Raw genomic sequence first — 21,258 nt, 5'->3', positions numbered from 1 at the left:
ACAGAATTAAAAGACAATCAGATCTGATTCTCAAGACACAAACATGCCTTATCCTGATATAACAAACTCGTGTTTATGTTTCCACACCAACGTGCTGTTTAACAGTCAGATTCTCAGTTTAATAAGATCAGACAGTTTCAGCTCCACTGTGTGTCTGGAGCTGGACTTATGGGTTGCTGAGAATAAAACACACTTTGCTTCAGGCCTGTGAGAGAGAGAGAGGAGTGTGAACTCACTCTATCACCCCAGTAACCAGCTGAAGTCTCAGAGGAACGACCCCTGAGGTTACTGGATGTGGGAATAATATCTGGAGGCCGGTGCTGTGTGATGTTGTGCTTGTTCTTTATTCAATAATAATATTAAACTACGACTGGGTCATGTGGCAAAAATATGATCCTGACATTTTTTTTTCAATAGTGATAAATATCAATATTTATCACTATACAAAATTTGATAATGCTGCCAGTTTGTGGAGTATCAGGCTGCTGCCTCCATGTCTGCAGCTGCCTGTACCGAAGAGTTGGGGTCTCCAACTGATGATTTGAATCTTCAACTTTTAGGGAGCCGCTCTGCTCACTATGCATGAGTGCAACAAGGGGAACTTGCTAACTGCTAACTGCCAACAGCTGCTGTTCTTTTCTTTGAGTTAACTGCTAACTGCTAACAGCTGCTGTTCTTTTCTTTGAGTTAGCTGCTAACTGCTAACAGCTGCTGTTCTTCTTCTTTGAGTTAGCTGCTAACTGATAACAGCTGCTGTTCTTCTTCTTTCAGTTAGCTGCTAACTGCCAACAGCTGCTGTTCTTTTCTTTGAGTTAACTGCTAACTGCCAACAGCTGCTGTTCTTTTCTTTAAGTTAGCTGCTAACTGCCAACAGCTGCTGTTCTTTTCTTTGAGTTAGCTGCTAACTGCTAACAGCTGCTGTTCTTCTTCTTTGAGTTAGCTGCTAACTGATAACAGCTGCTGTTCTTCTTCTTTGAGTTAGCTGCTAACTGCCAACAGCTGCTGTTCTTTTCTTTGAGTTAGCTGCTAACTGCCAACAGCTGCTGTTCTTCTTCTCTGAATTAGCTGCTAACTGCTATCACCTGCTGTTCTTCTTCTTTGAATTAGCTGCTAACTGCTATCAGCTGCTGTTCTTCTATTTTGAGTTAGCTGCTAACAGCTCTTGTTCTTCTGTGAATTAGCTGCTAACTGCTAACAGCGGCTTTTTAAATCTCCTGCCGTGGGTTGCACACATAACACCTTGTCAAAATCTCACACCCTTCCTAGCAGCTATTATTCATACAGACACCGTTTTCGTTATTACCTCCGATGCCGCCTTAAAGGCAAGACAACCTTGTCCCCCCCATTCTGTGATTGTACCTTTTATAAAAACAATGAGGTGGAATAACGGCGTGAATTACCCACCTTGAACAGGCAGTGTAAAAGGGGCTACTGTAACAACTGATCTATCCGCCTCACGGTTGTGCGCCTCTGCAAACCTGTTTAGGTGCAGTAAGAGCTTAATCCACGTCTGTGAAAACATGGATGCTATACCTGTTAGCGTGTCCTTGCCCTCCCCCTCCCCTGCAGGCTGCTGACCTCCGACTCCCGGCTCCATACAGGGAGGGGGTGGGCTCTCCACGATGGTGAGGGGGGGCTCTGGATCCCCCGGGCCACAGACCAGCTGAGGGACCTGGAAGAAGGAGCAGAGAGACGTCATGAGTCATCGGTCTGAACCACGACTCAGCAGAGATCTTGACTCTCTTCATCTCCTCCTCTCACCTGCTCCACCTGTTTCTCCCCCATGGACACCATCTCCAGCAAGTCCTCCTCTGATGGCTGGGTCTCCTCCTTGATGACGATTGGTGGGGGAGGAGGACGTGCAGGGGGAGGAACAGAGGGAGGAGGAGCCACCACAGCCGCCGGCTGCTGCGGCTGCTGCTGCTGCTGCTGCTGCTGGGTGGGAGGGGGGTTGATGATGACGAAGACAGGTGGAGGGTGAGACGGATGAGGAGCAGTATGGGGGTGAGGAGCAGTGTGGGGGTGAGGAGCAGTGTGGGGGTGAGGAGCAGTGTGAGAGTGAGGAGCAGTGTGGGGGTGAGGAGCAGTGTGGGGATGAGAAGCAGTGTGGGGGTGAGGGGGAAAGCTGGCCGGGTTGTTGACTCCCCCACAGTCGTCCTGCTGAGGCCCCTGGGGGCCCATTGGTACGTGGGGGGGAGGCGCCGGACTCACCGACCCCCCAACAGGACCCAGGGGGATGAGGGGGGTGAGGGAGGATGGGTCCGTGACGCTGGTGAGATAAATCTGAGGAGGGTCACTCAGAGGAGGTGCAGGAGGATTCTGGGAAGGAAGGAGAAACCAGGACTTAACACAGAGTACGGACCAAGGTAAAACTTTACCACGGACTTTGGACCAGTTTATGACCAGTTTGTAACTGGGACAGCAGTGGGGCGGGGCCTGACACTGACCTGTGATTGGCTGGTGGTGTTGACTGGTATCTGGGGGCTGAGAGCCGGAGTCGGACACGGAGACGGCTGAGTGACAATCACCTGGAGAGCAGAGTCAACAGCTCCACCCAATGACGGAGAGGACTTAGACTCTGATAACACACAGACCTGAGGAGGAGGAGGAGGAGGAGGAGGAGGAAAAAAACAGAAAAAGGCATCAAGGTGGAGACGATCTCAATGGTCATCTTTGTTCTATCAGTGTTTATTCTACAGATTTAGATTAATAATGCAAAATATAATTAGCAGATCTATTATGATGTCTCATTCGTCCCCGACTCTCTGAAGCTCAGTGCGCTGGCGTTTCCTGGTAAAGATGGCGGGGCAGCACAGAGGTCCCCGGGGACCGCCAGTAGACAATAACCTTGTATTTTAAGGTTCATTAAACTTCCTGTTATCTTACATCACAACGTCTGCTGTGACAGCTGATGATTATTCACTCAGGTCAGTGATGGCGTTTTACCGTCCAGGAGACGTGCCGTGTTTTTTCTCCTGATAGTGCTCCAGTGTGATAATGTGACTGTGCTGCTGATCGATACTGTAGTGACTCATGTCGATGACCTGGTGATGTTTTAATGTCCACATAACACAACGTGTTGAAACACCATCGTCACCAGCTGATGCTACTTTTAATACTTCATATGTCACATCTCGCACAAGACCATTTTTGTTGTTGTTTCCTGTTTACGTCCTGTCAGCTACCCCGTTAACAAACATTCCAATAACAGGAAATACAAAGAGACAAATTTAGAATGTTTATGATGTAGAATTTGAAACGGTTTATGATCAATTTAGATTACTCATATCAAAAAAATTTTTATCCACGGCTTCAAAATCATGTTTAACTGCATCTTCACACGCTCACCTCTCTGGGCGTGCGGTCGAGCTTGGGGGCGGGGTCTTGCTGTAGCAGCAGCTCTGTTTTGATTGGCCGTGGGTTGGGTGAGGCCTGCAGTGACTGGATGGTGAAGGTGGAGTAGAGGCCGGACTTCATGTAGTCGTTACGAGAACTTTTCTGGGGGCCGCTGGGTGAAGAACGCTGGAGATCAATACAGAAATATATCAATCAATCAATCAATCAGTATATTCATATCAACACTGTGTCCTTATCCTGCAGCAATCTACAAAGAGAAAACAAAGCAAGTCAAAGTTTACCTGGGGTAAGCCCTTTGATTGACAGTTTGAGGCCACGCCCCCGATGCCTTTTGATTGGCTGTTGGGGTCAGTGGTGTCCCTCCTCTGGCCCTCCTCTCCAGTACGTAGCCCCTCAGACAGGGAGGGGTCGGGCTGACTGACGAACTTATACACAAATTTCTGACCGCTCACCTTCTTTATGATGTTCTGAAACACAGAAACAGAAACAAACAAACAAATAGATAATCAGAACAACAGGAAGACAAATTACCGAAAGAGAATCAGGATTTTTTTGTTTTGTTTTGTTCTTATCGTAGTATTATCAGTATTATCTTGTTGTAGTATCGCTCGGCTGAGTTTGTCGTAGTTCATGTACTATCAGTCGAACCTTGTGGTAGTAGTATCAGTCGTACCTTGTCATAGTGGTATCAGTAGTACCTTGTGGTAGTAGTATCAGTCGTACCTTGTCATAGTAGAATCAGTAGTACCTTGTTGTAGTATCGCTCGGCTGAGTTTGTCGTAGTTCATGTAGAATCAGTAGTACCTTGTCGTAGTAGAATCAGTAGTACCTTGTCGTAGTGGTATCAGTAGTACCTTGTCGTAGTAGAATCAGTAGTACCTTGTCGTAGTAGAATCAGTAGTACCTTGTCGTAGTGGTATCAGTAGTACCTTGTCGTAGTAGAATCAGTAGTACCTTGTCGTAGTAGTATCTCAGCGCTCGGCTCAGCTTGTCGTAGTTCATGTTGTGCTTGTTCTTGCGGAGCCCCCACAGTCGTGCAACCTCCTCGGCGTCCAGCAGCTTAAACTCTCCGTCCTCACCTGTCCAGGAAATCAGGTGACGCTGTCGCTGGTCCTCCAGCAGGTGGAGCAGGAACTGCCACAGCGTGATGGAGGGGTCCATGGCTGAGGGGGACGGACAGAGACGGAGAGACAAACACACATAGTTACAAGTTAAAGGTAAAGTTTCAGTACCAAAACCGTTTTTTAAAAATAGAAATGATGCGTTCAAGTTCTCCTCAGCACAAATAGGTATTGGGAGAAGGTAAACTGTAATGTTATCATGATGTGTTCAAATGTTATCAATCTAAGTTGAGCTGTTTGAAGGAGAAAGTTGTTGTTGTTTTCACAGCAATATATAATTGATAAGATATTATAAAGGGAAATATGATGCATCATGTACAGTAAAAAGACTTCTGAAGAGGTTTTTTTTTTTCCAAATACAGATATACTTCATGTGAATAGTTAAAGGTTGTTTCATAAACGTGTCTGACTGAATCTGTGCTCATCCAAAGGTAAAGTAATGAAGGGCTGAATGACTAACAGTTCAGTTATTTTTTATAGTGTAGATGTCTTTGTTTCTCCAGCACAGAAGGGGGAATAAATAACAACAAAAACAAACAAACAAGAACATAAAAACATCGGTATCAGCTACCAAACAAAGAGGTTTTTTTAACCATTGTATCAGCCCAGAATTTCACAATCAGAGACTTTAACGGACAAAACAACAACAATCATGGAGGAACAGAGACAGAGTGTGACACACACACACACACACACACACACACACACACACACACACACACACAGACACACACACAGACAGACAGACAGACAGACAGACAGACACACACACACACAGAGTGGACTGAATGAGAAAGTGAAGCAGCGACTCTCCAGAGAAGGTCGACATTAAACAGATTACAGTGAGAGAGATGCCAGTCAGCCATGCAAATGAGCCTCATTACCATTGGCTGACCTGTTACACAACTAACCTATGAAACACCTTGGAAACCATCGCCATGGTGAGAGACCTTTCATCAATGGTAACTAAGGCAGAAGGATGGCGGTCCAGAGAGGTAGAAACACAGACAGAGACAGAGAGATGTGAGCTGCTGCTGCTGCTGCCCTGCTCAAAGGCACTTCACACTCAGCGGGTCTCATTCATGAAAAGTGAGTAAATCTGTGTGTAGATTTGCACATAAAAACCTACGCTACTAAAAACCTACTCCGGATTCAGGAACGCCGCGGGAAACTCAGATTTGATCGTAAACACGTGTGTATGATCATCAATGCCAATCCATCGTAAAGTGACAGCGCGGTCCCGGTAATCAGCAATTAGCATAAATCCCCGCCCATGAATAGCCAATGACCACCATATAAGGAGGTGTAGGTGCATCCAGTCGACCTGTCAGTCATGGCGCAAACAAAGAAAGAGAGAGAAAGAAAAAAGAATTTTTCCGAAGCGGAGATCGAAATAATTTTGGGTGAAGTGGACTTAAGAAAAAACATTTTATTTTCTTCAGTTAGTAGTGGTGTGACAGGGACAGGCAAAGCGAAGGCCTGGAGGGAGGAAACAGGTGCTGTTAATGTTGTCTCCGTGGCACAAAGAACCATGTCAGAGGTGAAGTGTAAATGTTTTGATATGAAACTGGAGGCAAAGAAACGCATAAGCACACACCAAAAATACACAGGTCACCAAACAAACAGAAGATTCATTTGTGGGGCTTTGAATGAAGTGGGAACGGGAAGCCAGAGGTGTTTTGTGTGTAATGGATAAACTCTAAATCAGTGATGGCTGTCGGAATGTAGAGCTATTTAACATTTACTTTAACAAATGATACAGATAACATATAGCCTACAGCAGTTTGTATGCATCGTCTTCAAATGATTTGAATCTTAATAGCCTAAAGCTCTGTTTAATACAATGTAAATTAAACATTTTTCAAATCAATTTATTCATTCAAATGATCAAAAAGCCACACACAAAAAAGAAAGAAAGAAAGAAAGAAAGAAAACGTGTTGTCTCAAATAATTCTTTCAGCTATCATGTGCTCCTTCGTGGCTCCACCACCTGCTGCTCCTGCTGAATCGTGGCACCGAGGCCGAAGAGGCTGTGATCCGGCTGTCCTCACGGATATTTTTATTATCATCATTCAACATGTAGAAAGAACGTGTAATCTATTGAGTCGATTTACAGAGATAATTCACAATCATGAACTTAATCTGGATCTTAAACCTGCTAATTGCCAACTAATGTGACTAAATGTGTTATATTTTTGTCATGTTTAGATTGCGTGTTTCAAAGGCATCTGTGTATACATACATATCTGTGTGTACATAACAGAGCGCAATATGAATTAAAATTGTAATTTCCAATCGTGAAAAGCAATATTTATGTTCTTTACTACATTTACACAAGCACTACGAGTGGTCAGGAGCAGGAGTAGATTTTGTTAGTAGCTACGAAAAGATCGGAGCTTCTTGTTTTACACAGTGAATGAATATTACATGCATCAGAAAGTATGTGATGAGAGTATGCATGCATATGATGTTAATTCCACTACAGAAGAGACTGGATGATCAATTAAAATCACTAAAAAGTGGATATATCTATATCAGTGTCAGTTATCGGCCAAATATTAGAATATATTGTTGTATATCGGCAAAAAATCCAATACAGTGCATCCCTTAAACCGATCATGTTCTGGCTGCTTTTGGTGGTACCATCACAGGTGGAAATGCCACCGACATGTTGTTTGCTGGTCACAAACAGCGGTCTGCAGCTGGCAGCTGTGTCGCCTAAGCGTGTGCACATTTGCACGCACACCACTGCACAGCACCTCCCAGCTTCTCTTTTCAAGACAATCACTGTTTGGATTTATCTTGAAAGGAGAAACTGAAACATGTTGATGTTTCTTTTGTGAACATCTGAAGGAAGATTTAAACGTCTGATTGTCAACATTCATCCTGAACTGAACCGTTGCTCCTGTTAGCAACATGAAAGATGGCCGACTGACAGTGCACATCACACAACACTATTTCTGTTTCTCCTTCTCACACGCCTGATGTCAACAGTCCTTAACCCAAACCTGACTGACATCATGTCAGTGAGAACGATGGGCAGCAACTGAGTGAAAAGACAAGCAGTGGGAACTCTTGAACGCCTCACACTGTCAGGTTTTATGTGACTGTCAGCACTGACTGACCCACACTGGAACACACTCAGAAATCACATCTATAATCAGACTGGTGGCTGTAATTAGCTTCTGTGCCTTCATCAATCTGCAGCACTGACAGCTGGGTTTGTTCTACTGCATCTGACTGACAGTTTGTCTTTGTGTTGAAACAAAGCTTCTGTCTGCTCAGTAATGACACAGAGGAGGCTTCAGCAGCAGCAGAAGAAGAAGAAGCCTCAGAGCGTCCTGTACTTCACAACCAGAGGACGGTGACACATCAGAGGAAAGCTGAGCTCTGCAGGTTTATCACACACACAGGAAAACAGCACACATGAAGACAGATAACACACATCAGATATAAGGTCATACTGTGTGTGTGTGTGTGTGTGCGTGCGTGCGTGCGTGCGTGCGTAACAGTGAATGGACACAGCAGCAGCTTATCTCAGTTCTCGGAGCGTCGCTACAACAAAAGGTAGTGTGTGTTTGTGTGTTATTTCCACAGAGACGTTCTCTGAGCTCCTCTCTGCTTTTCATCCCAGTATGATTCACTTCACACTGGGAGCTGACCAGAACAACCACGGCTACAAACAACAGCAATTATATTAACAACTGCGGGGAAGAAAAAACTGGACCTCAACACAAAACAAATCTCGTCTCTGATTCTAGAAACTGAGTTAATATGTGACAAATTAAACCACATTAACTATAAATTAATTTTAAAAAATCAGCTGACTGAGTTTACACCTCATTGTTCAGCAGCTACTTGGTGTAAATACTCGAGGTCACATGTGGTTATCAAGAGACAGAGTCCAAGGTGACGTCTTCAAATGTCTTGTTTTGTCTGACTAACAGTCAAAAACTTAAAGAGATTTAATTCTCATTCATGTTCATTAGGATTCGGATTGGGTGGTGTCAAGGTGTTACGGTACAACAAGTATTTAGAAACCCCTAAGGTGTCATTTTAAATACAATCAAAAATACAGACGCTCCTCTTTTATTAAACTGATATGGAGATGCTGTATTGAGGTGATGCACCTTAGTGCACAGCATGTGCCATCAGAGGTCAGTCTCGAATGGTGGAACTAGCTAAGGCTGGGCGGTGTGACAAAATTTTCATATCACATGTTTTTTTTTTAAAAATCATATCGGCGTCATGGTCGGGCTCGGCCCACTTGACATGCTGATGTGTTGTGCTATGGCCTATTCAAGTGCTGGAATTTGTTATTTACATGACAACCCCTGAACGCAACACAGGCTCCGCTTCTTAAGTAACCAAAAGCACTTTAAAGTCTGCTCTAACCTCTGCCTGAAGCCAGAGGAGTGAGGCCAACACGGGAGTAATATGCTCATATTTACCCGCTCCGGTCAAAACACAAGCTGCAGCGTTCTGTACCATCTGAAGACCCCGAAAACTCTTCTTTGGCAAACCTGACAGAAGGGCACTGCAATAATCTAGCCGTGATGTGGCAAAAGCATGAATAAGGATCTCAGCATCCTTAAATGAAAGGATAGGTCGAATCTTGGTAATGTTCCGTATGTGAAAAAAGGCCATTCTGGTCCTTTATCAGGGTTCCTACAGCTTAAGGCAAGTTAAATTTAAGACTTTTTAAGACTTTTTTAATGCCACTTGAAATGAAATTTAAGACCACCAACACAATCAACACAAATGAAATAAATGAATAAATCTCCAACTCCCTCATTTGATTTGTATGATTGGTGTTTTGTCACGGTGTTCAGACACCACAGTACCTCTGCTTTTAGCGTAGGCGTGCACCCGAACATTTTCCGGAGATTTGGTGTTGCTGTCCTGGTTGTTGATATCGGAGATGGGGGTGGAGGCACGGTAGAGACAAGAGTAGAACAGAACAGTGAAATACCTGGCGTTTGTTGACAGCTTGATTTTGAGGCTTTGTGTTTTGCGCTGTGCACGTGGGACTCCACTGCCTTGATTACCATCGTGCCCAGTATGAAACATTTCTTGCGCAAAATACACTGTGCCTCGTATAAATTGCCTGGTACCGGTTTCAGTCATCCAGAAAAATCTTTGTTGGACAGCCAATTTTCATTGAATTCAAACTTTCCCATGTGGTCCGACTGCTACATGAACGACGTGCATCTGCTCTGAGAGTCATGGCCGCAAACACATCACTGTTTTGTTGGTTCCACTCTTGTGATTGCGTGACGTTACTGCTATTCGGCAAATTATTTAAAAAAATAAATGTTACCTATTATTTTTAGATTTGAGACTAATTACAATCATAAAATCCTACTTACCATGTGTTAACATTTTTAAGACTTTTGAAAGATTGATTTAAGACATTTTAATGCCAATTAAGGCCTTATTTTTAGATTAATGAATTCAATGCCTTTTAAGACTTATTAAGGATCCGCAGGAACCCTGTTTATATGAAAATCAAACGAGAGGGTCTGATCCAAGAGCACACCAAGACTCTTAACTCTGTCACTGCAATGAATCACAAAATCATCCAGAGACAAAGTAATACATTCATAGAAATGCCTTAATTTTGCAGGACCTGTCTTAGTCGAGTTAAGTAAAAGGAAATTTCTAGATGACCATCCCCTAACTGCAGCTACACAGGTCTCAAGTTTAGTTATCTCTGAACCATTTTGCAGGATATTAGGCGTACAACTGTAAATCGTCTGCAAAACAATGAAAAGAGATCTCAAATGAACGTAAAATCTGACCCAAGGGTGCCAAGTACGTAGAAAATAGCAGTGGACCAAGTACAGACCCCTGTGGAACCCCATGACTAACGGCATGCATTTCAGAGAATGTGTTGTTGTATAAGACACGTTGAGATCTGTCTGACAAGTAAGATCTCAACCACAGGAACACCTGACCTGAGATGCCAAAGTCATTTTCAAGTCTGTCCAATAAAATAGAATGATCCACCGTGTCAAATGTTGCACTTAGATCGAGCAACAGTAGCACAGATGCTGACTCTGAATCTACAGCCAAGAATAAATCATTTGCACTGCCATGACAGGGCTTAACAATAGGGATTGCCCGATTGCCCGGGGCAAGTAAAACTCACAGTCGGGCATGTAAACTAACAACTCACTTGCCCGATCGGGCAAGTTGCTAAAAATAGTAAAAGTTAATAACTAATTGATAAAATAAATGTATTTTAAAATGTGCTCCTTCGGCTCTGATGCAGCGGTCTCTCTGTCTGAAGTCACAGGCACAGCTGTGTAACAATGTCCTGCCCACAGCCCCCACTGATATTATTTTGCACGACGGACGTTTCATATAATAACATAACAATATACTATTTATGGTGTTATGTCATCGTGTCATTTCTGTCTCTACATGGTCACGCGTTAACAATTCTCCTCTGCTCTCTGTATCGCGCACGGCAGAGTTCCGCCACACACACACAGGTGAGCACGCTAGAGCGGCTCGGGCCGCATTTTCCTGACCAAACCTGACCCCGAGCCCGGTGCAGTTTGTCAGCTGACAAGTTATTGTTATGGACAGTGTGTAAATAACCAACAGACTGCTGTTACGCACAGACAAACAGCTGCTCGCACAGCAGCTCAGTATGGCACTCATGCAGAGCTTGTGTTGCGTTCAGGTGTTGTCACGTAAATAACAACTTCCAACACTTAAATAGGTCATAGCACAAAACAGCAGCATGTCAAGTGACTTTTTACTTTATTATATTCAACACAATTGTATGTTCCTAAATCTTGAGACACCTCATATGTAAGCTAGACAGACATTTCACCTGCTCATACTGTGCACACATGTACTGTATGTACTTAGTCCTAAAGAGCCCTTCTGGTGCCAGTAGATACATAGAAACATCCCAGCAGGCTGTGCTTTGCAAGCATACAAAAAAGTTTCACGCATGTGAAAATTATTTTTCATGCGTGTGCTTCACCTCCGCTGCTACAACTCCATCCTAGGGGAAACACTGCTGTGTGCGTTTTGTGCAACAGGTGGATGTGGTAGTCTACTGGTAGAGTAGAGAGAGAGCTAAGTAGCGTTGAAGTAGAGTAGAGCAGGGCAGAGAGATGGAAGCAAAATATATTAAACCCGGTGTTAATACAGCAGAACTGGAGAGAGGGGTGAAAAATAAATAGAGGTGGGCATGGCTCAAGTAGGGAGCAAAATTATAGACGGAGAACGATTGACAAATTTTTCACTTTAAGCCCTGACACTGTCATTTTTGTGTAGGAATTAAGCTACAATACATGACATATGTTGTTTTAATTAATAAATACAGTGTGAATAAAGATTACATAACATAAAAATAACTGCAGTCTTTGTTATTTGATAGCTTAAACAAATTAAACAATTTTTATAGGGCAAGTAAAAACTGACTTCGGGCAAGTAGATCTCTGACCAACTTGTCCGACTGGGCAAGTGAAAAAAAACCTTAGCGTTGGACCCTGCATGACTACCTTTGTTAGACTGGGCAAAGATGTCGGCTGAAAGAAAGAAAAACCTTGACCTTTATAGGTCAATGTGTAAAAACAGTCATCAGTAAGTCGCGTGTTATGAACAGGCAGAGGTGCAACTGTCAAAAGCCCTTTCACACTATGGGGTGTCCTTTAAGTCCTTTCTTTCTGCCTCCTTTGCATTTTTACACAGAACCAAACAATGGCAGCATCATCCTGCTCCAGTGTGTGATTTTAGACGTCATGCCGACATCGTGGAACCGTAAGGAGCTCCTGGACCTCATTGTTTGAGTTAGATGCTAACTGCTAACAGCTGCTGTTCTTCTGCTTCTTTGAGTTAGCTGCTAACTGCTATCAGCTGCTGTTCTTCTTCTTTGAGTTAGCTGCTAACTGCTAACAGCTGCTTTTACAAAATCTCTCACAGTGGTTTGCCCACGTCTTCAAAACGTCAACCCATTGTGCCCATGGTCTCATCCTGCCAGCTGTCCCGTCTATACAACATTTCAGCTCTGTTGCCACCTCCTGTGGCGACTTAAAGGTGAGACAACTCTGTCCTCTCATTCTGCCATTGTATCTTATCTACAGGACAGCAATACATCATAGCCTAACTGTGCGATATTCTCACTGTGAGCATGCAGTGTAAAATGGACTAAATACTGACACAATCCTCCCGCTGGGGACTGAGGACACATTTTGGTAAATAATTATCATTATAAAAATAAGGAACATTTTTGTATGACACTTTATAAACACTGAACAAACACTTTAACAAAAGACAACAGCTCACAACAGGATATAAAGCATCTCTGATGCTGTGAAATGACACCTGTAGTACTGTACCGGGCTTCTCAAGGTGCAGTCTCAAACAATATCCTGAACACTTAGTTGTTTCAAACGGTTAACAGAGCAGAACAGAATACTGACAGAGGAAAAAGAACCAAACCACTTTCTCCATCAGAGAAGAAGAGTGTGGTTTTGTGACCACGTCCTGTTTCACTGTGGTTTCTCTGCTTCCTGACAGCCATCTGTCAGTCAATCAAATCTCAACAACAGGCAGAAGACACTGAGGATACTACCAATACTGTTATTACTGTAATACTACCAATACTACTGTAATACTGTAATATTACCGTAATACTGCTGTGATACTGCTCACAGCACTGACACAACTCAGATCATCGACACACATCACATCAGAAACATGTCACATCTCACAAACACTATTCAACACTCACATCAGAGTGCGTCAGTGTTGCCATGACAACGTGTGAATATTACATCACTAACTTCAACCTGTCTCCATGATAACAGTCAGCATCACGTCTGTAAGGAGAGCACAGGTTGAGTCCCTCACCAGTTGACTTCACTACTAATCTTTTTATTGATCACTCTGAGAAATATTCACAGAGTCCTCATGTGGTAAATTATATCTTATTACGTTTTTTCCTCTTTTCGTGAGTACAGCAGCAACAACATGATCAGACATCAGTGTGGAAAACATTCAGGCAGCAGCTTCTCATGTTCAGCGGTGCTGACGTCACTGTCACTGGTTAAAATCACAGAAGTCATATCAGCTGATCAGTAATGAATGTAACTCAGTCAGAGGATGACAGAACAGATGAAACTTGTCTGTGTGTCTGTCCTGAATCTAAGATTGTTTATAGCACACAGTCATGTCCAGAGTCCAGCCCAGAGAAGGGGGGTGTGCGTCATATCCTTCACAACAATACACCGGTATAGTTTTTAATATGATATTAAAAGTTTAGGGCGGCACGGTGGTGTGGTGGTTAGCACTCTCGCCAGACAGCAAGAGGGTTGCCGGTTCGATCCCGGGCGTGGGAGCCCTTCTGTGTGGAGTTTGCATGTTCTCCCCGTGTCAGCGTGGGTTCTCTCCGGGCACTCCAGCTTCCTCCCACAGTCCAAAGACATGCAGGTTAATTGGTGACTCTAAATTGTCCGTAGGTGTGAATGTGAGCATGAATGGTTGTTTGTCTCTATGTGTCAGCCCTGTGATAGTCTGGTGACCTGTCCAGGGTGAACCCTGCCTCTCACCCAGTGTCAGCTGTCAGCTGGGATAGGCTCCAGCCCCCCCGCGACCCTCAAGAGGATGAAGCGGTTAGAAGATGAATGAATGAATTAAAAGTTTATGTTGTGATACTTGTGATATCTCGACAACAACAAGCATAACTGAAAGCAAAATGACTCCCGACTCCTCTGTGGTTCCAGTAAAAAGAGGAGCAGCTTCAGTAGTGTGGAATAAAGTGTGGCGTCCTGAATGTCTTCCTTCTCTTAGCGCTCAGAGGGAACTCATTCAGCGGCTCCTCTGGCAGCAGCACAGCGTCTCTCCCTCTCCTCTCTGATTCTGTCACAAACCTTTGTTGATGGAAACCTACGTGAATAAACTCCATATATGTGACTGTCTCATAACAGCCTGTCACAGGTTACAGCCTGATGGTTAGAGATGATTTATATAAATAGATCCCTGGGGACATTTGTTTAAATGTGTAATTAGTGGTAGATTTTATTTGGTTGAACTATTAATATTGTGACAGGATTTGAATCTGACTCTGAGTTACTGTTGTTGTTCACAAACTGAAGAAACGAGAGATCATTTTTCTTTAGTTTTTACTGAAGATTTGAAGCAAACTGTGAAACTAGATCACTGTTTGTTTTAAATCTATGTTCTTAAATTAATCATTAAGTATTGTTTTACTGATTTGTCAATTGTCAATAATATTGCTATCACAAAATACCCTGAAATATCCTGATGTCATTTCAGGACCACATCATCCACCCCTACCCAGGGCCCAGTTGTGGCCCCCAGACTGAGTTTAAACGGCCCTCAGTTTGTCTTTCAGAATATCCTATATGATTAACACAGTAATGGTTAATAAAGCAAGATCATTGAGAGTTTTTTTCGTTCACCTCAGGACGGCAGGACAATCATACAACTTGTAGAAATGCACGAAGTAGGAACTACGCAGGCGGAACTGACATGTTTTCATAATGATGGATGGTAAACAAACAAACAATTACTTAACACCAGATATTTCCTGCTGTCGCTTTCTGGAGAGGTGTCAAATTAAAAAACTTTTCACTTACATATCAAACAGTTGCATCCGTGTCATAATGTGATTTTTCTAAAATAACCCGTATGATGCGAGCAGCAGCAGCCCCCTGGTATTTTCAGGTTACCATTCAAACAGGCTGGACACCCCTGAGGTATCAGAAGCATCGCTCTGTAACACCACAAGTAACTGTTTCTGTTGTTCCAACAACTTCAACGAAGAGAGACACCTCCTCTCTGACTGATCTTTTCATGTCAGTTTCCAGACGTCACACTGTCCAGTTAAACTTTCATTCACATCTGATCAAGTTTTTAAGATGATCAACTTTATATTTTGGAATCAGGACCTCCAGTATTTGGAAGTAGCTCTTGAAAAATCAGGTGTGTCAGATCAGATGTATCATCGATTTCAATTTGTCAGAAGTGTCCTGATACATAATCAACATTCAGGTAAATATAAGGTCAGACTCATTATCAGCAGATAATCAGTATTAAAGGACTCAGATCAGGGACGCAAATACTTGAATAAACATCCCTAATAGACGGGCTGAAACAGCCCAGACACACCAGACCGACTTCAGAGAACTAGCGGTGAACAAAGGCCCCCTGCTGTGTTGCCCGACGTTGCCATGTCTCAAAGAGTTGCACATCACATAAACTACAGCTGACAGCCAACCAGCACGTAGGTTCTGCACCTGCGTGAGAGGAAATACCAGCAGACCCTGTCATCGTAATCATTCAAAAAAGGAAACAGGAAGACAGAAGACGTGATGCTAGTTAGCCAGTTAGCACATGAACAACACAATCAGAGCATATTTACTGTGCGCCAGTGAACAATAACACAAACCATCAGGAGTTTCTGCTGAAGAGAGAAATAATCTGACCATATCAAACAAGTCTGTTTTGGTCTCCCTCCATCTGGACTTTAGCTCTTTGTTTACTTTCCTCACTTCCTGTTTCTCTTATGCGCTGAACTGAACTCATTTCATTCACTCCAACGGGTTGTGCTGTCACTGACACAACATGCTCAATGGGGGGCCAACGGTGCAGGACACACCACACGGACTACTGTAACAGACGCTTGGTGTGCCAGGGCCTTCAGACACATCCACAGTAAGTCAGCTAAATAAAAAAACAACATTGTTATTCCTGTTTTTCGTCGTCCACTCTTGTGTTTTAGTGAATTGACGGTAAGAAAAAACAATGATGGAATTCTGGTCATATCTGTATGTCAATAAAGTTTAAAAACAACTTCCTGTCACCTCTAACTTTTCTGCGATCAATCATCAGCTGATCACAGTCACACAAAACAACTTTCTGATCAGAACATACTGATCTGTGCAAAACTGTCAAACATTCATCGGCTGCAGCCTCTCAGCTGTGAGGATGTGTCTTCAGGTGATAAACTGATCATGTTCGGGTTTCAGACTGTTTGTCAGACTAAATGATATAAAGAGATAAAACTGTGACAGATGTCTTACACTGTCTTCTGAACACGAACTGACATCAGTAATGGGTTAGTGACAGTTTTACACAAATGTTTACTGTGACATAAAATATATTTTTTTTTGCTGTTGTTCTGAGGAAAAGTGATGATCTACTTTAAATTCAATTCAAATGAATTCAATGTTTTTCAAGACTTTCTAGAAGCTGCAGGGACCCTGATAAAATAAGAATCATAAATCTAATCATAAAGAGAGTTTACTTCTGATGTCTGGTCTCACCGTCTCTTCCCTTGGCTACAGCTGGTTCAGGTGAGGACAGAGACTTTTACAACCTGGAGACACACCTGTTGACACATTCTCTACTGGACGAGCTCTCAGGCTGCATGTTTCTACACGCTGCCAGAAAACAAACCAGCTCCAACTTGGCATTCAGGATAATACCTGCTCCAACCACTCGCACACAAAACACTGTACTTCTATACTTGTGAGGACACTCATTTACATAGTGTATTCCCCAGGCCTTCACCTTGACCATCACAACCAGGGCTTTTTGTCCACCTGCCACAGTGGCTGATAGACTCCAAAATCCATCAGCCACTCAGAAGAAGAACACTGTTTTTTGGGCTGGTGACTGAAGAAAATCTGGCAGCCACTTGCATGTTTTACCAGCATTTAGCTGGTGGTTGGTGCTAACTTCCAAACCTGATCACAACTAAATGTCTTACCCAAACACTGACCTAAAGCTGAACCTAAACACCAAGTCTGAACCCTAAACAGGCCTCTGAGGATCTGTGTGACGTGAGGACCGGCCAAAATGTCCTCACTCTGAAGGTATAAACTCAAACTGGTTCTCACACTCACACGCACACTGAGCTGCAGGCTGCTGCAGGCCTCAGCAGCTTCCACACACCTGTTGCAACGCCGCTGCTGCTGCTGCTGCTGCTTCCCTCCAAACTGCAACACACACACACACGCACGCGCGCGCGCGCAGCTGCAGCATGTAAACACAGCGTGCAGCAGCTCCATCAGCAGCATCTCTCACCGTTTATCAGCGGGTTTGAATCCATCTTGAGCGAAATGTGTCCTGTGTTGTGTCTCTGTGTCCCTGCAGGCTCAGATCTGCTCCATGCTGCTGTGTGCTTGTTGTTGTGTTGTGTCTCTGTCTCCGTCTGTCTGTCCGTCCGTCTATTGGGGGGGTGGGTGGAGGGTGGGGAGGATGTCGGAGCAGTTTACAGCTGTCAGAGCCGGGCTGAGGAGGCTGAGGAGGAGGCGACGTGCAGCAGCTTCTCCCTCGACCTGCTGGCGTTATGTAACCGCTCCGAGCCGCTGCCGCTGCCGCTGCCAGGCTCCAGAGCCTCCATGCTAACTACACACGGCACGGAGAAATTAAAAGTTCAGCTCAGCCCGAAAATCACCGTCCAATAACACACCGACATAAAACAGATTTATGTTTCAGACAGCACTGACAGGCGCCTTCTCAGCCTTTAGCTGCATATAACTTGGTGCTAATTAATATGCTAATGCTAATTCATGCCCATTAACATAAAGTAGAAGTTAAGTATCTCTGTGGATAACGTTACAGTGGATGTGTTTCTCTCCGCTACACCCTGCTGTCACAGCCTGGATGTGTTGACAACACTGGTGGGAGCTAATTAGCTAACTAGCTGGCTAACTAGCAATGCTAACACTGGAAGGTTAACACCTTTGTTTTGGCGGCAAATTAGCGATGTTTTAATGTTCTCAGGTGTTTCCGGAGGAGCCGATTAATTGACTGATTTTTGACAAAGTTTCTCCAAGTTCAGGCTTTTCTGGGGGCTGAAGCTGTTAGCCTAGCGTGCTAATCGCCTAGCCTAGCCTAGCCTAGCCTGCTGCTGTGACAGCCCCCCACCGCCTTCCTCCTCTCGTCAGCCCCCAAACAGCGCTGCTCACTGCGGGCTGGAGTTCACCGTGAGCCGCCCAGAGGCCTCCGACACGGAGGAAAAGTAGTTTGTAGAATCCGCCCGGTTGTTTATTCGTAGTTTAGCGGAGCGAGGTGTCCGTGTGTCGGGACACACAAATACATCACTTCGGTGTGTTTTCCCAGTTAGTTCCTGTTTGGACGGACGCCTCCTCACTACTTTACACCAGTCAGGCTACCCGCCATTCACACAGTCACACTTCCGGTGATGGATTTCAAAATAAAACGTATCTCCAGAGCGAAGTTGATTGTTGACCTTGGGAAAGAGGACAAAGTTTGCTCACTTGAAGTGGTGGAGAGAAACTTCAGCGGAAACTAAACTACCATGGAGATTAAACTGCTGAATGAAAACAGAATGATTAAGTTAGAGTGTGTGAGATCTACTGAGGGACTGTTCTTTACTTATCAGAGGACGGGGGTGTGACCCTTGTTGGGTTGTTTACCCTCCCTGAGGTTACAAATATTTCTCCCTGAGCCTTCCTGATTATCATTATATTTACATTTTCCATGGAGTCCTACCCATAGACGTATACATGTCTGTGGTCCTACACACCTGCTTTTGGCGCCCATGTTCAGCTGTTCACACAAACAAACAAGTCATGAGCGACTCTGGGAGTAAACCACACTGACAATGTAAACAATATAAAGTTTATATTAAATATGATACAAACGATCTGTCAGTGATGGTAAATGATGGAATACGTGTCCACATATTAGTTAGTTAGTTAGTAGATTTTTAAAAAATAATCTTTCAATGTTTGAAAGTTCAAAGTTGAAGATGAAAGCCTGGAGTTGAAAAAGTCCCAGTTTTTCACTCTTGTCGTGTAAACAGTTTATTTTTGGACAAATTCTAAAGGAGACGTAGAACAAAGTGATTTGGATGAACTATCACTTTGTTCTAAGATCAGATTTGAGTTTTGTGTTTTTTCTGGTGGAAGCATTTTCTTGACATGATGCGTCCAAGGACCGTTGGAAATTTGAAAATCCAATGATAATTTCTGTTTTTACAGTTTCTGGCTGATAAATGGTGTCACTGGCTGTTTTAAAGGACAACATTCCATCCACACATGTTGTCTTCGCGATTCTGTGGTAAAATAAATACAAAATACAACTGTTTAAATGTGTCTGCCCCGCCCATAAGCAACAATTTAAAAAACAAGTCCCTCCCAAGTGCTTAAAAAAATGACATGCCTCCTCTTTTTAGCATCATATAGTATATAGTGTTTTGTCTGTCTGTCCCATGAACGCGTAAATCCAACGATAACTTCTGTTTTCAGTTTCCGGCTGTGATGAAAGTTGTGATTTATAACAGCCAAAAGCCCATAAGCCAAAAAAAAGTCCTCCCCAGTGGTTAAAAATGATTTCACATGCGTCCCCCTTCTTGCACCACCCCTTGTAACCAACAGTCCCTTAGTTCATGTACTCAGCTACCTTTCTCAAGGGTTTGTTTCCTACTTCCTCCTCTCTTCTGTTTCTCACAGGTTAATATTGTACTTTTTACATTTGTCTGACAGTTTTAGATTCTTTTCAGGTCCAGCTGAGAAAGAAACTCCAGATGTTTGTGATGAACTGAAGGATGTTTCTCTGTGTGTTCAGAGACCACCTGAACAAACAGCTGCTTCATCACACCTGAGCAGGTGACCTGTCTGTGCCGAATGTAAAACAGTTTAGGTGAACTTTATTAAGATAAAAAGCTCCTACACATGTTTCTGCTGTTTTTTGTTTTTTGTACAACGTACATTTAAGCAAATATCTGGTTTTAAAAAAGTTTCCCGAGAAAGTTTGCGCTTTTATTTTTGAAGGTCAAACGTCGTGTTCTTTCTGAGTTCCGGTATTTTTTCAACAGGTGAAACTTAACGCAGCGCTCGCTCGTGTTTCTGCAGCTGCGGTTGTGGTGACGTCAGCACGATGTGACGCCTCTTCTTCTTCTTCTGCTCATCATCGAACCGACAACCAGCTGCCGAGGAGCCGCAGAGCAACACGTGTTTCAGAGTAAAAGCTGCCTGGTAGTAACTTGGTGTCAGCCAGGATCATGATCAGGATCATTGTGAATCTTGCTGACACCAGACCATGTGAGGTGAAAACATTTACACATAAATTAAAGGTACAGTTGAAGTGTTTTATATATTTTCAGAATACTCAGTGTTGTACAGAGTTTAGGTGGCGGGTCAGATTCCCCAGGTGTGTCATGACGTCAGTATTTCTAAAATATACAAATATGAGGAAAGCAGTCGTCCGTACGTAAGTTTAATTTATTTATAATTTATATTTAATATATAACAAATATATTTGATATAAACGTAATAAAGAACTAATTTATTTGACGCAGAGCAAATCTATTTTTCTCCTTCAGCGGTTCGTAACATCACCGTGCTGCTTCTTAACTTCTTAAACCGACGGAGCTTCAAAGTTAGAAATTCTTTCTGCTCGTTAAACCACGACGTGACAAACTGGTGAAAACATGGAGGATGTTTCACACACAGAAGATCTATCCAATCAGCACAGTTTCAAGATTAGAGTCACCAATTCAGTATCTGACCAAATGTCTCCCCTTCTGTTCCTGAGATATGACGTTAAAACATGATGATGTCACAGTCAAGCTGACCTTTGACCTTTGACCACAAAAGTCTAATCAGTGTATTCTCCAGTCCATGTGGACGTTTGTGCCAAATTTGAAGAAACTCTACTGAGGCGTTCTTGAGATATCACTCACAAAAATGGGATGGGCAGATGTACGTACACACGTAGGGAGTCGAGGCTGTCACCGGCGCAGAGGAGGGGCATACAAATT

The 21,258-nt window shown here is 43.5% G+C and overlaps 1 protein-coding gene across 1 annotated transcript in view; it reads right to left on the bottom strand.

The window, feature by feature from the left end:
* Nucleotides 1–18,643, bottom strand: part of elk1 (ETS transcription factor ELK1) — a 28,967-nt gene extending 10,324 nt beyond the window's left edge. Inside the window, exons 1-7 of the mRNA XM_049580536.1 lie at nucleotides 17,553–18,643; nucleotides 4,312–4,520; nucleotides 3,639–3,824; nucleotides 3,349–3,522; nucleotides 2,448–2,594; nucleotides 1,762–2,319; nucleotides 1,534–1,672 (exon numbers count right to left, since the gene is read on the bottom strand). Of these exons, the coding sequence (XP_049436493.1) occupies nucleotides 1,534–1,672; nucleotides 1,762–2,319; nucleotides 2,448–2,594; nucleotides 3,349–3,522; nucleotides 3,639–3,824; nucleotides 4,312–4,520; nucleotides 17,553–17,577 (1,438 nt within the window). The 5' untranslated portion in view covers nucleotides 17,578–18,643. The remainder of the gene's footprint in view (nucleotides 1–1,533; nucleotides 1,673–1,761; nucleotides 2,320–2,447; nucleotides 2,595–3,348; nucleotides 3,523–3,638; nucleotides 3,825–4,311; nucleotides 4,521–17,552) is intronic.
* Between the last annotated feature and the right edge of the window lie 2,615 nt (nucleotides 18,644–21,258).

This window comes from Epinephelus fuscoguttatus, linkage group LG7, assembly GCF_011397635.1.
Source record: "Epinephelus fuscoguttatus linkage group LG7, E.fuscoguttatus.final_Chr_v1".
Lineage (NCBI taxonomy): Eukaryota > Metazoa > Chordata > Actinopteri > Perciformes > Serranidae > Epinephelus > Epinephelus fuscoguttatus.
This window is presented reverse-complemented; position numbering and strand designations above follow the sequence as displayed.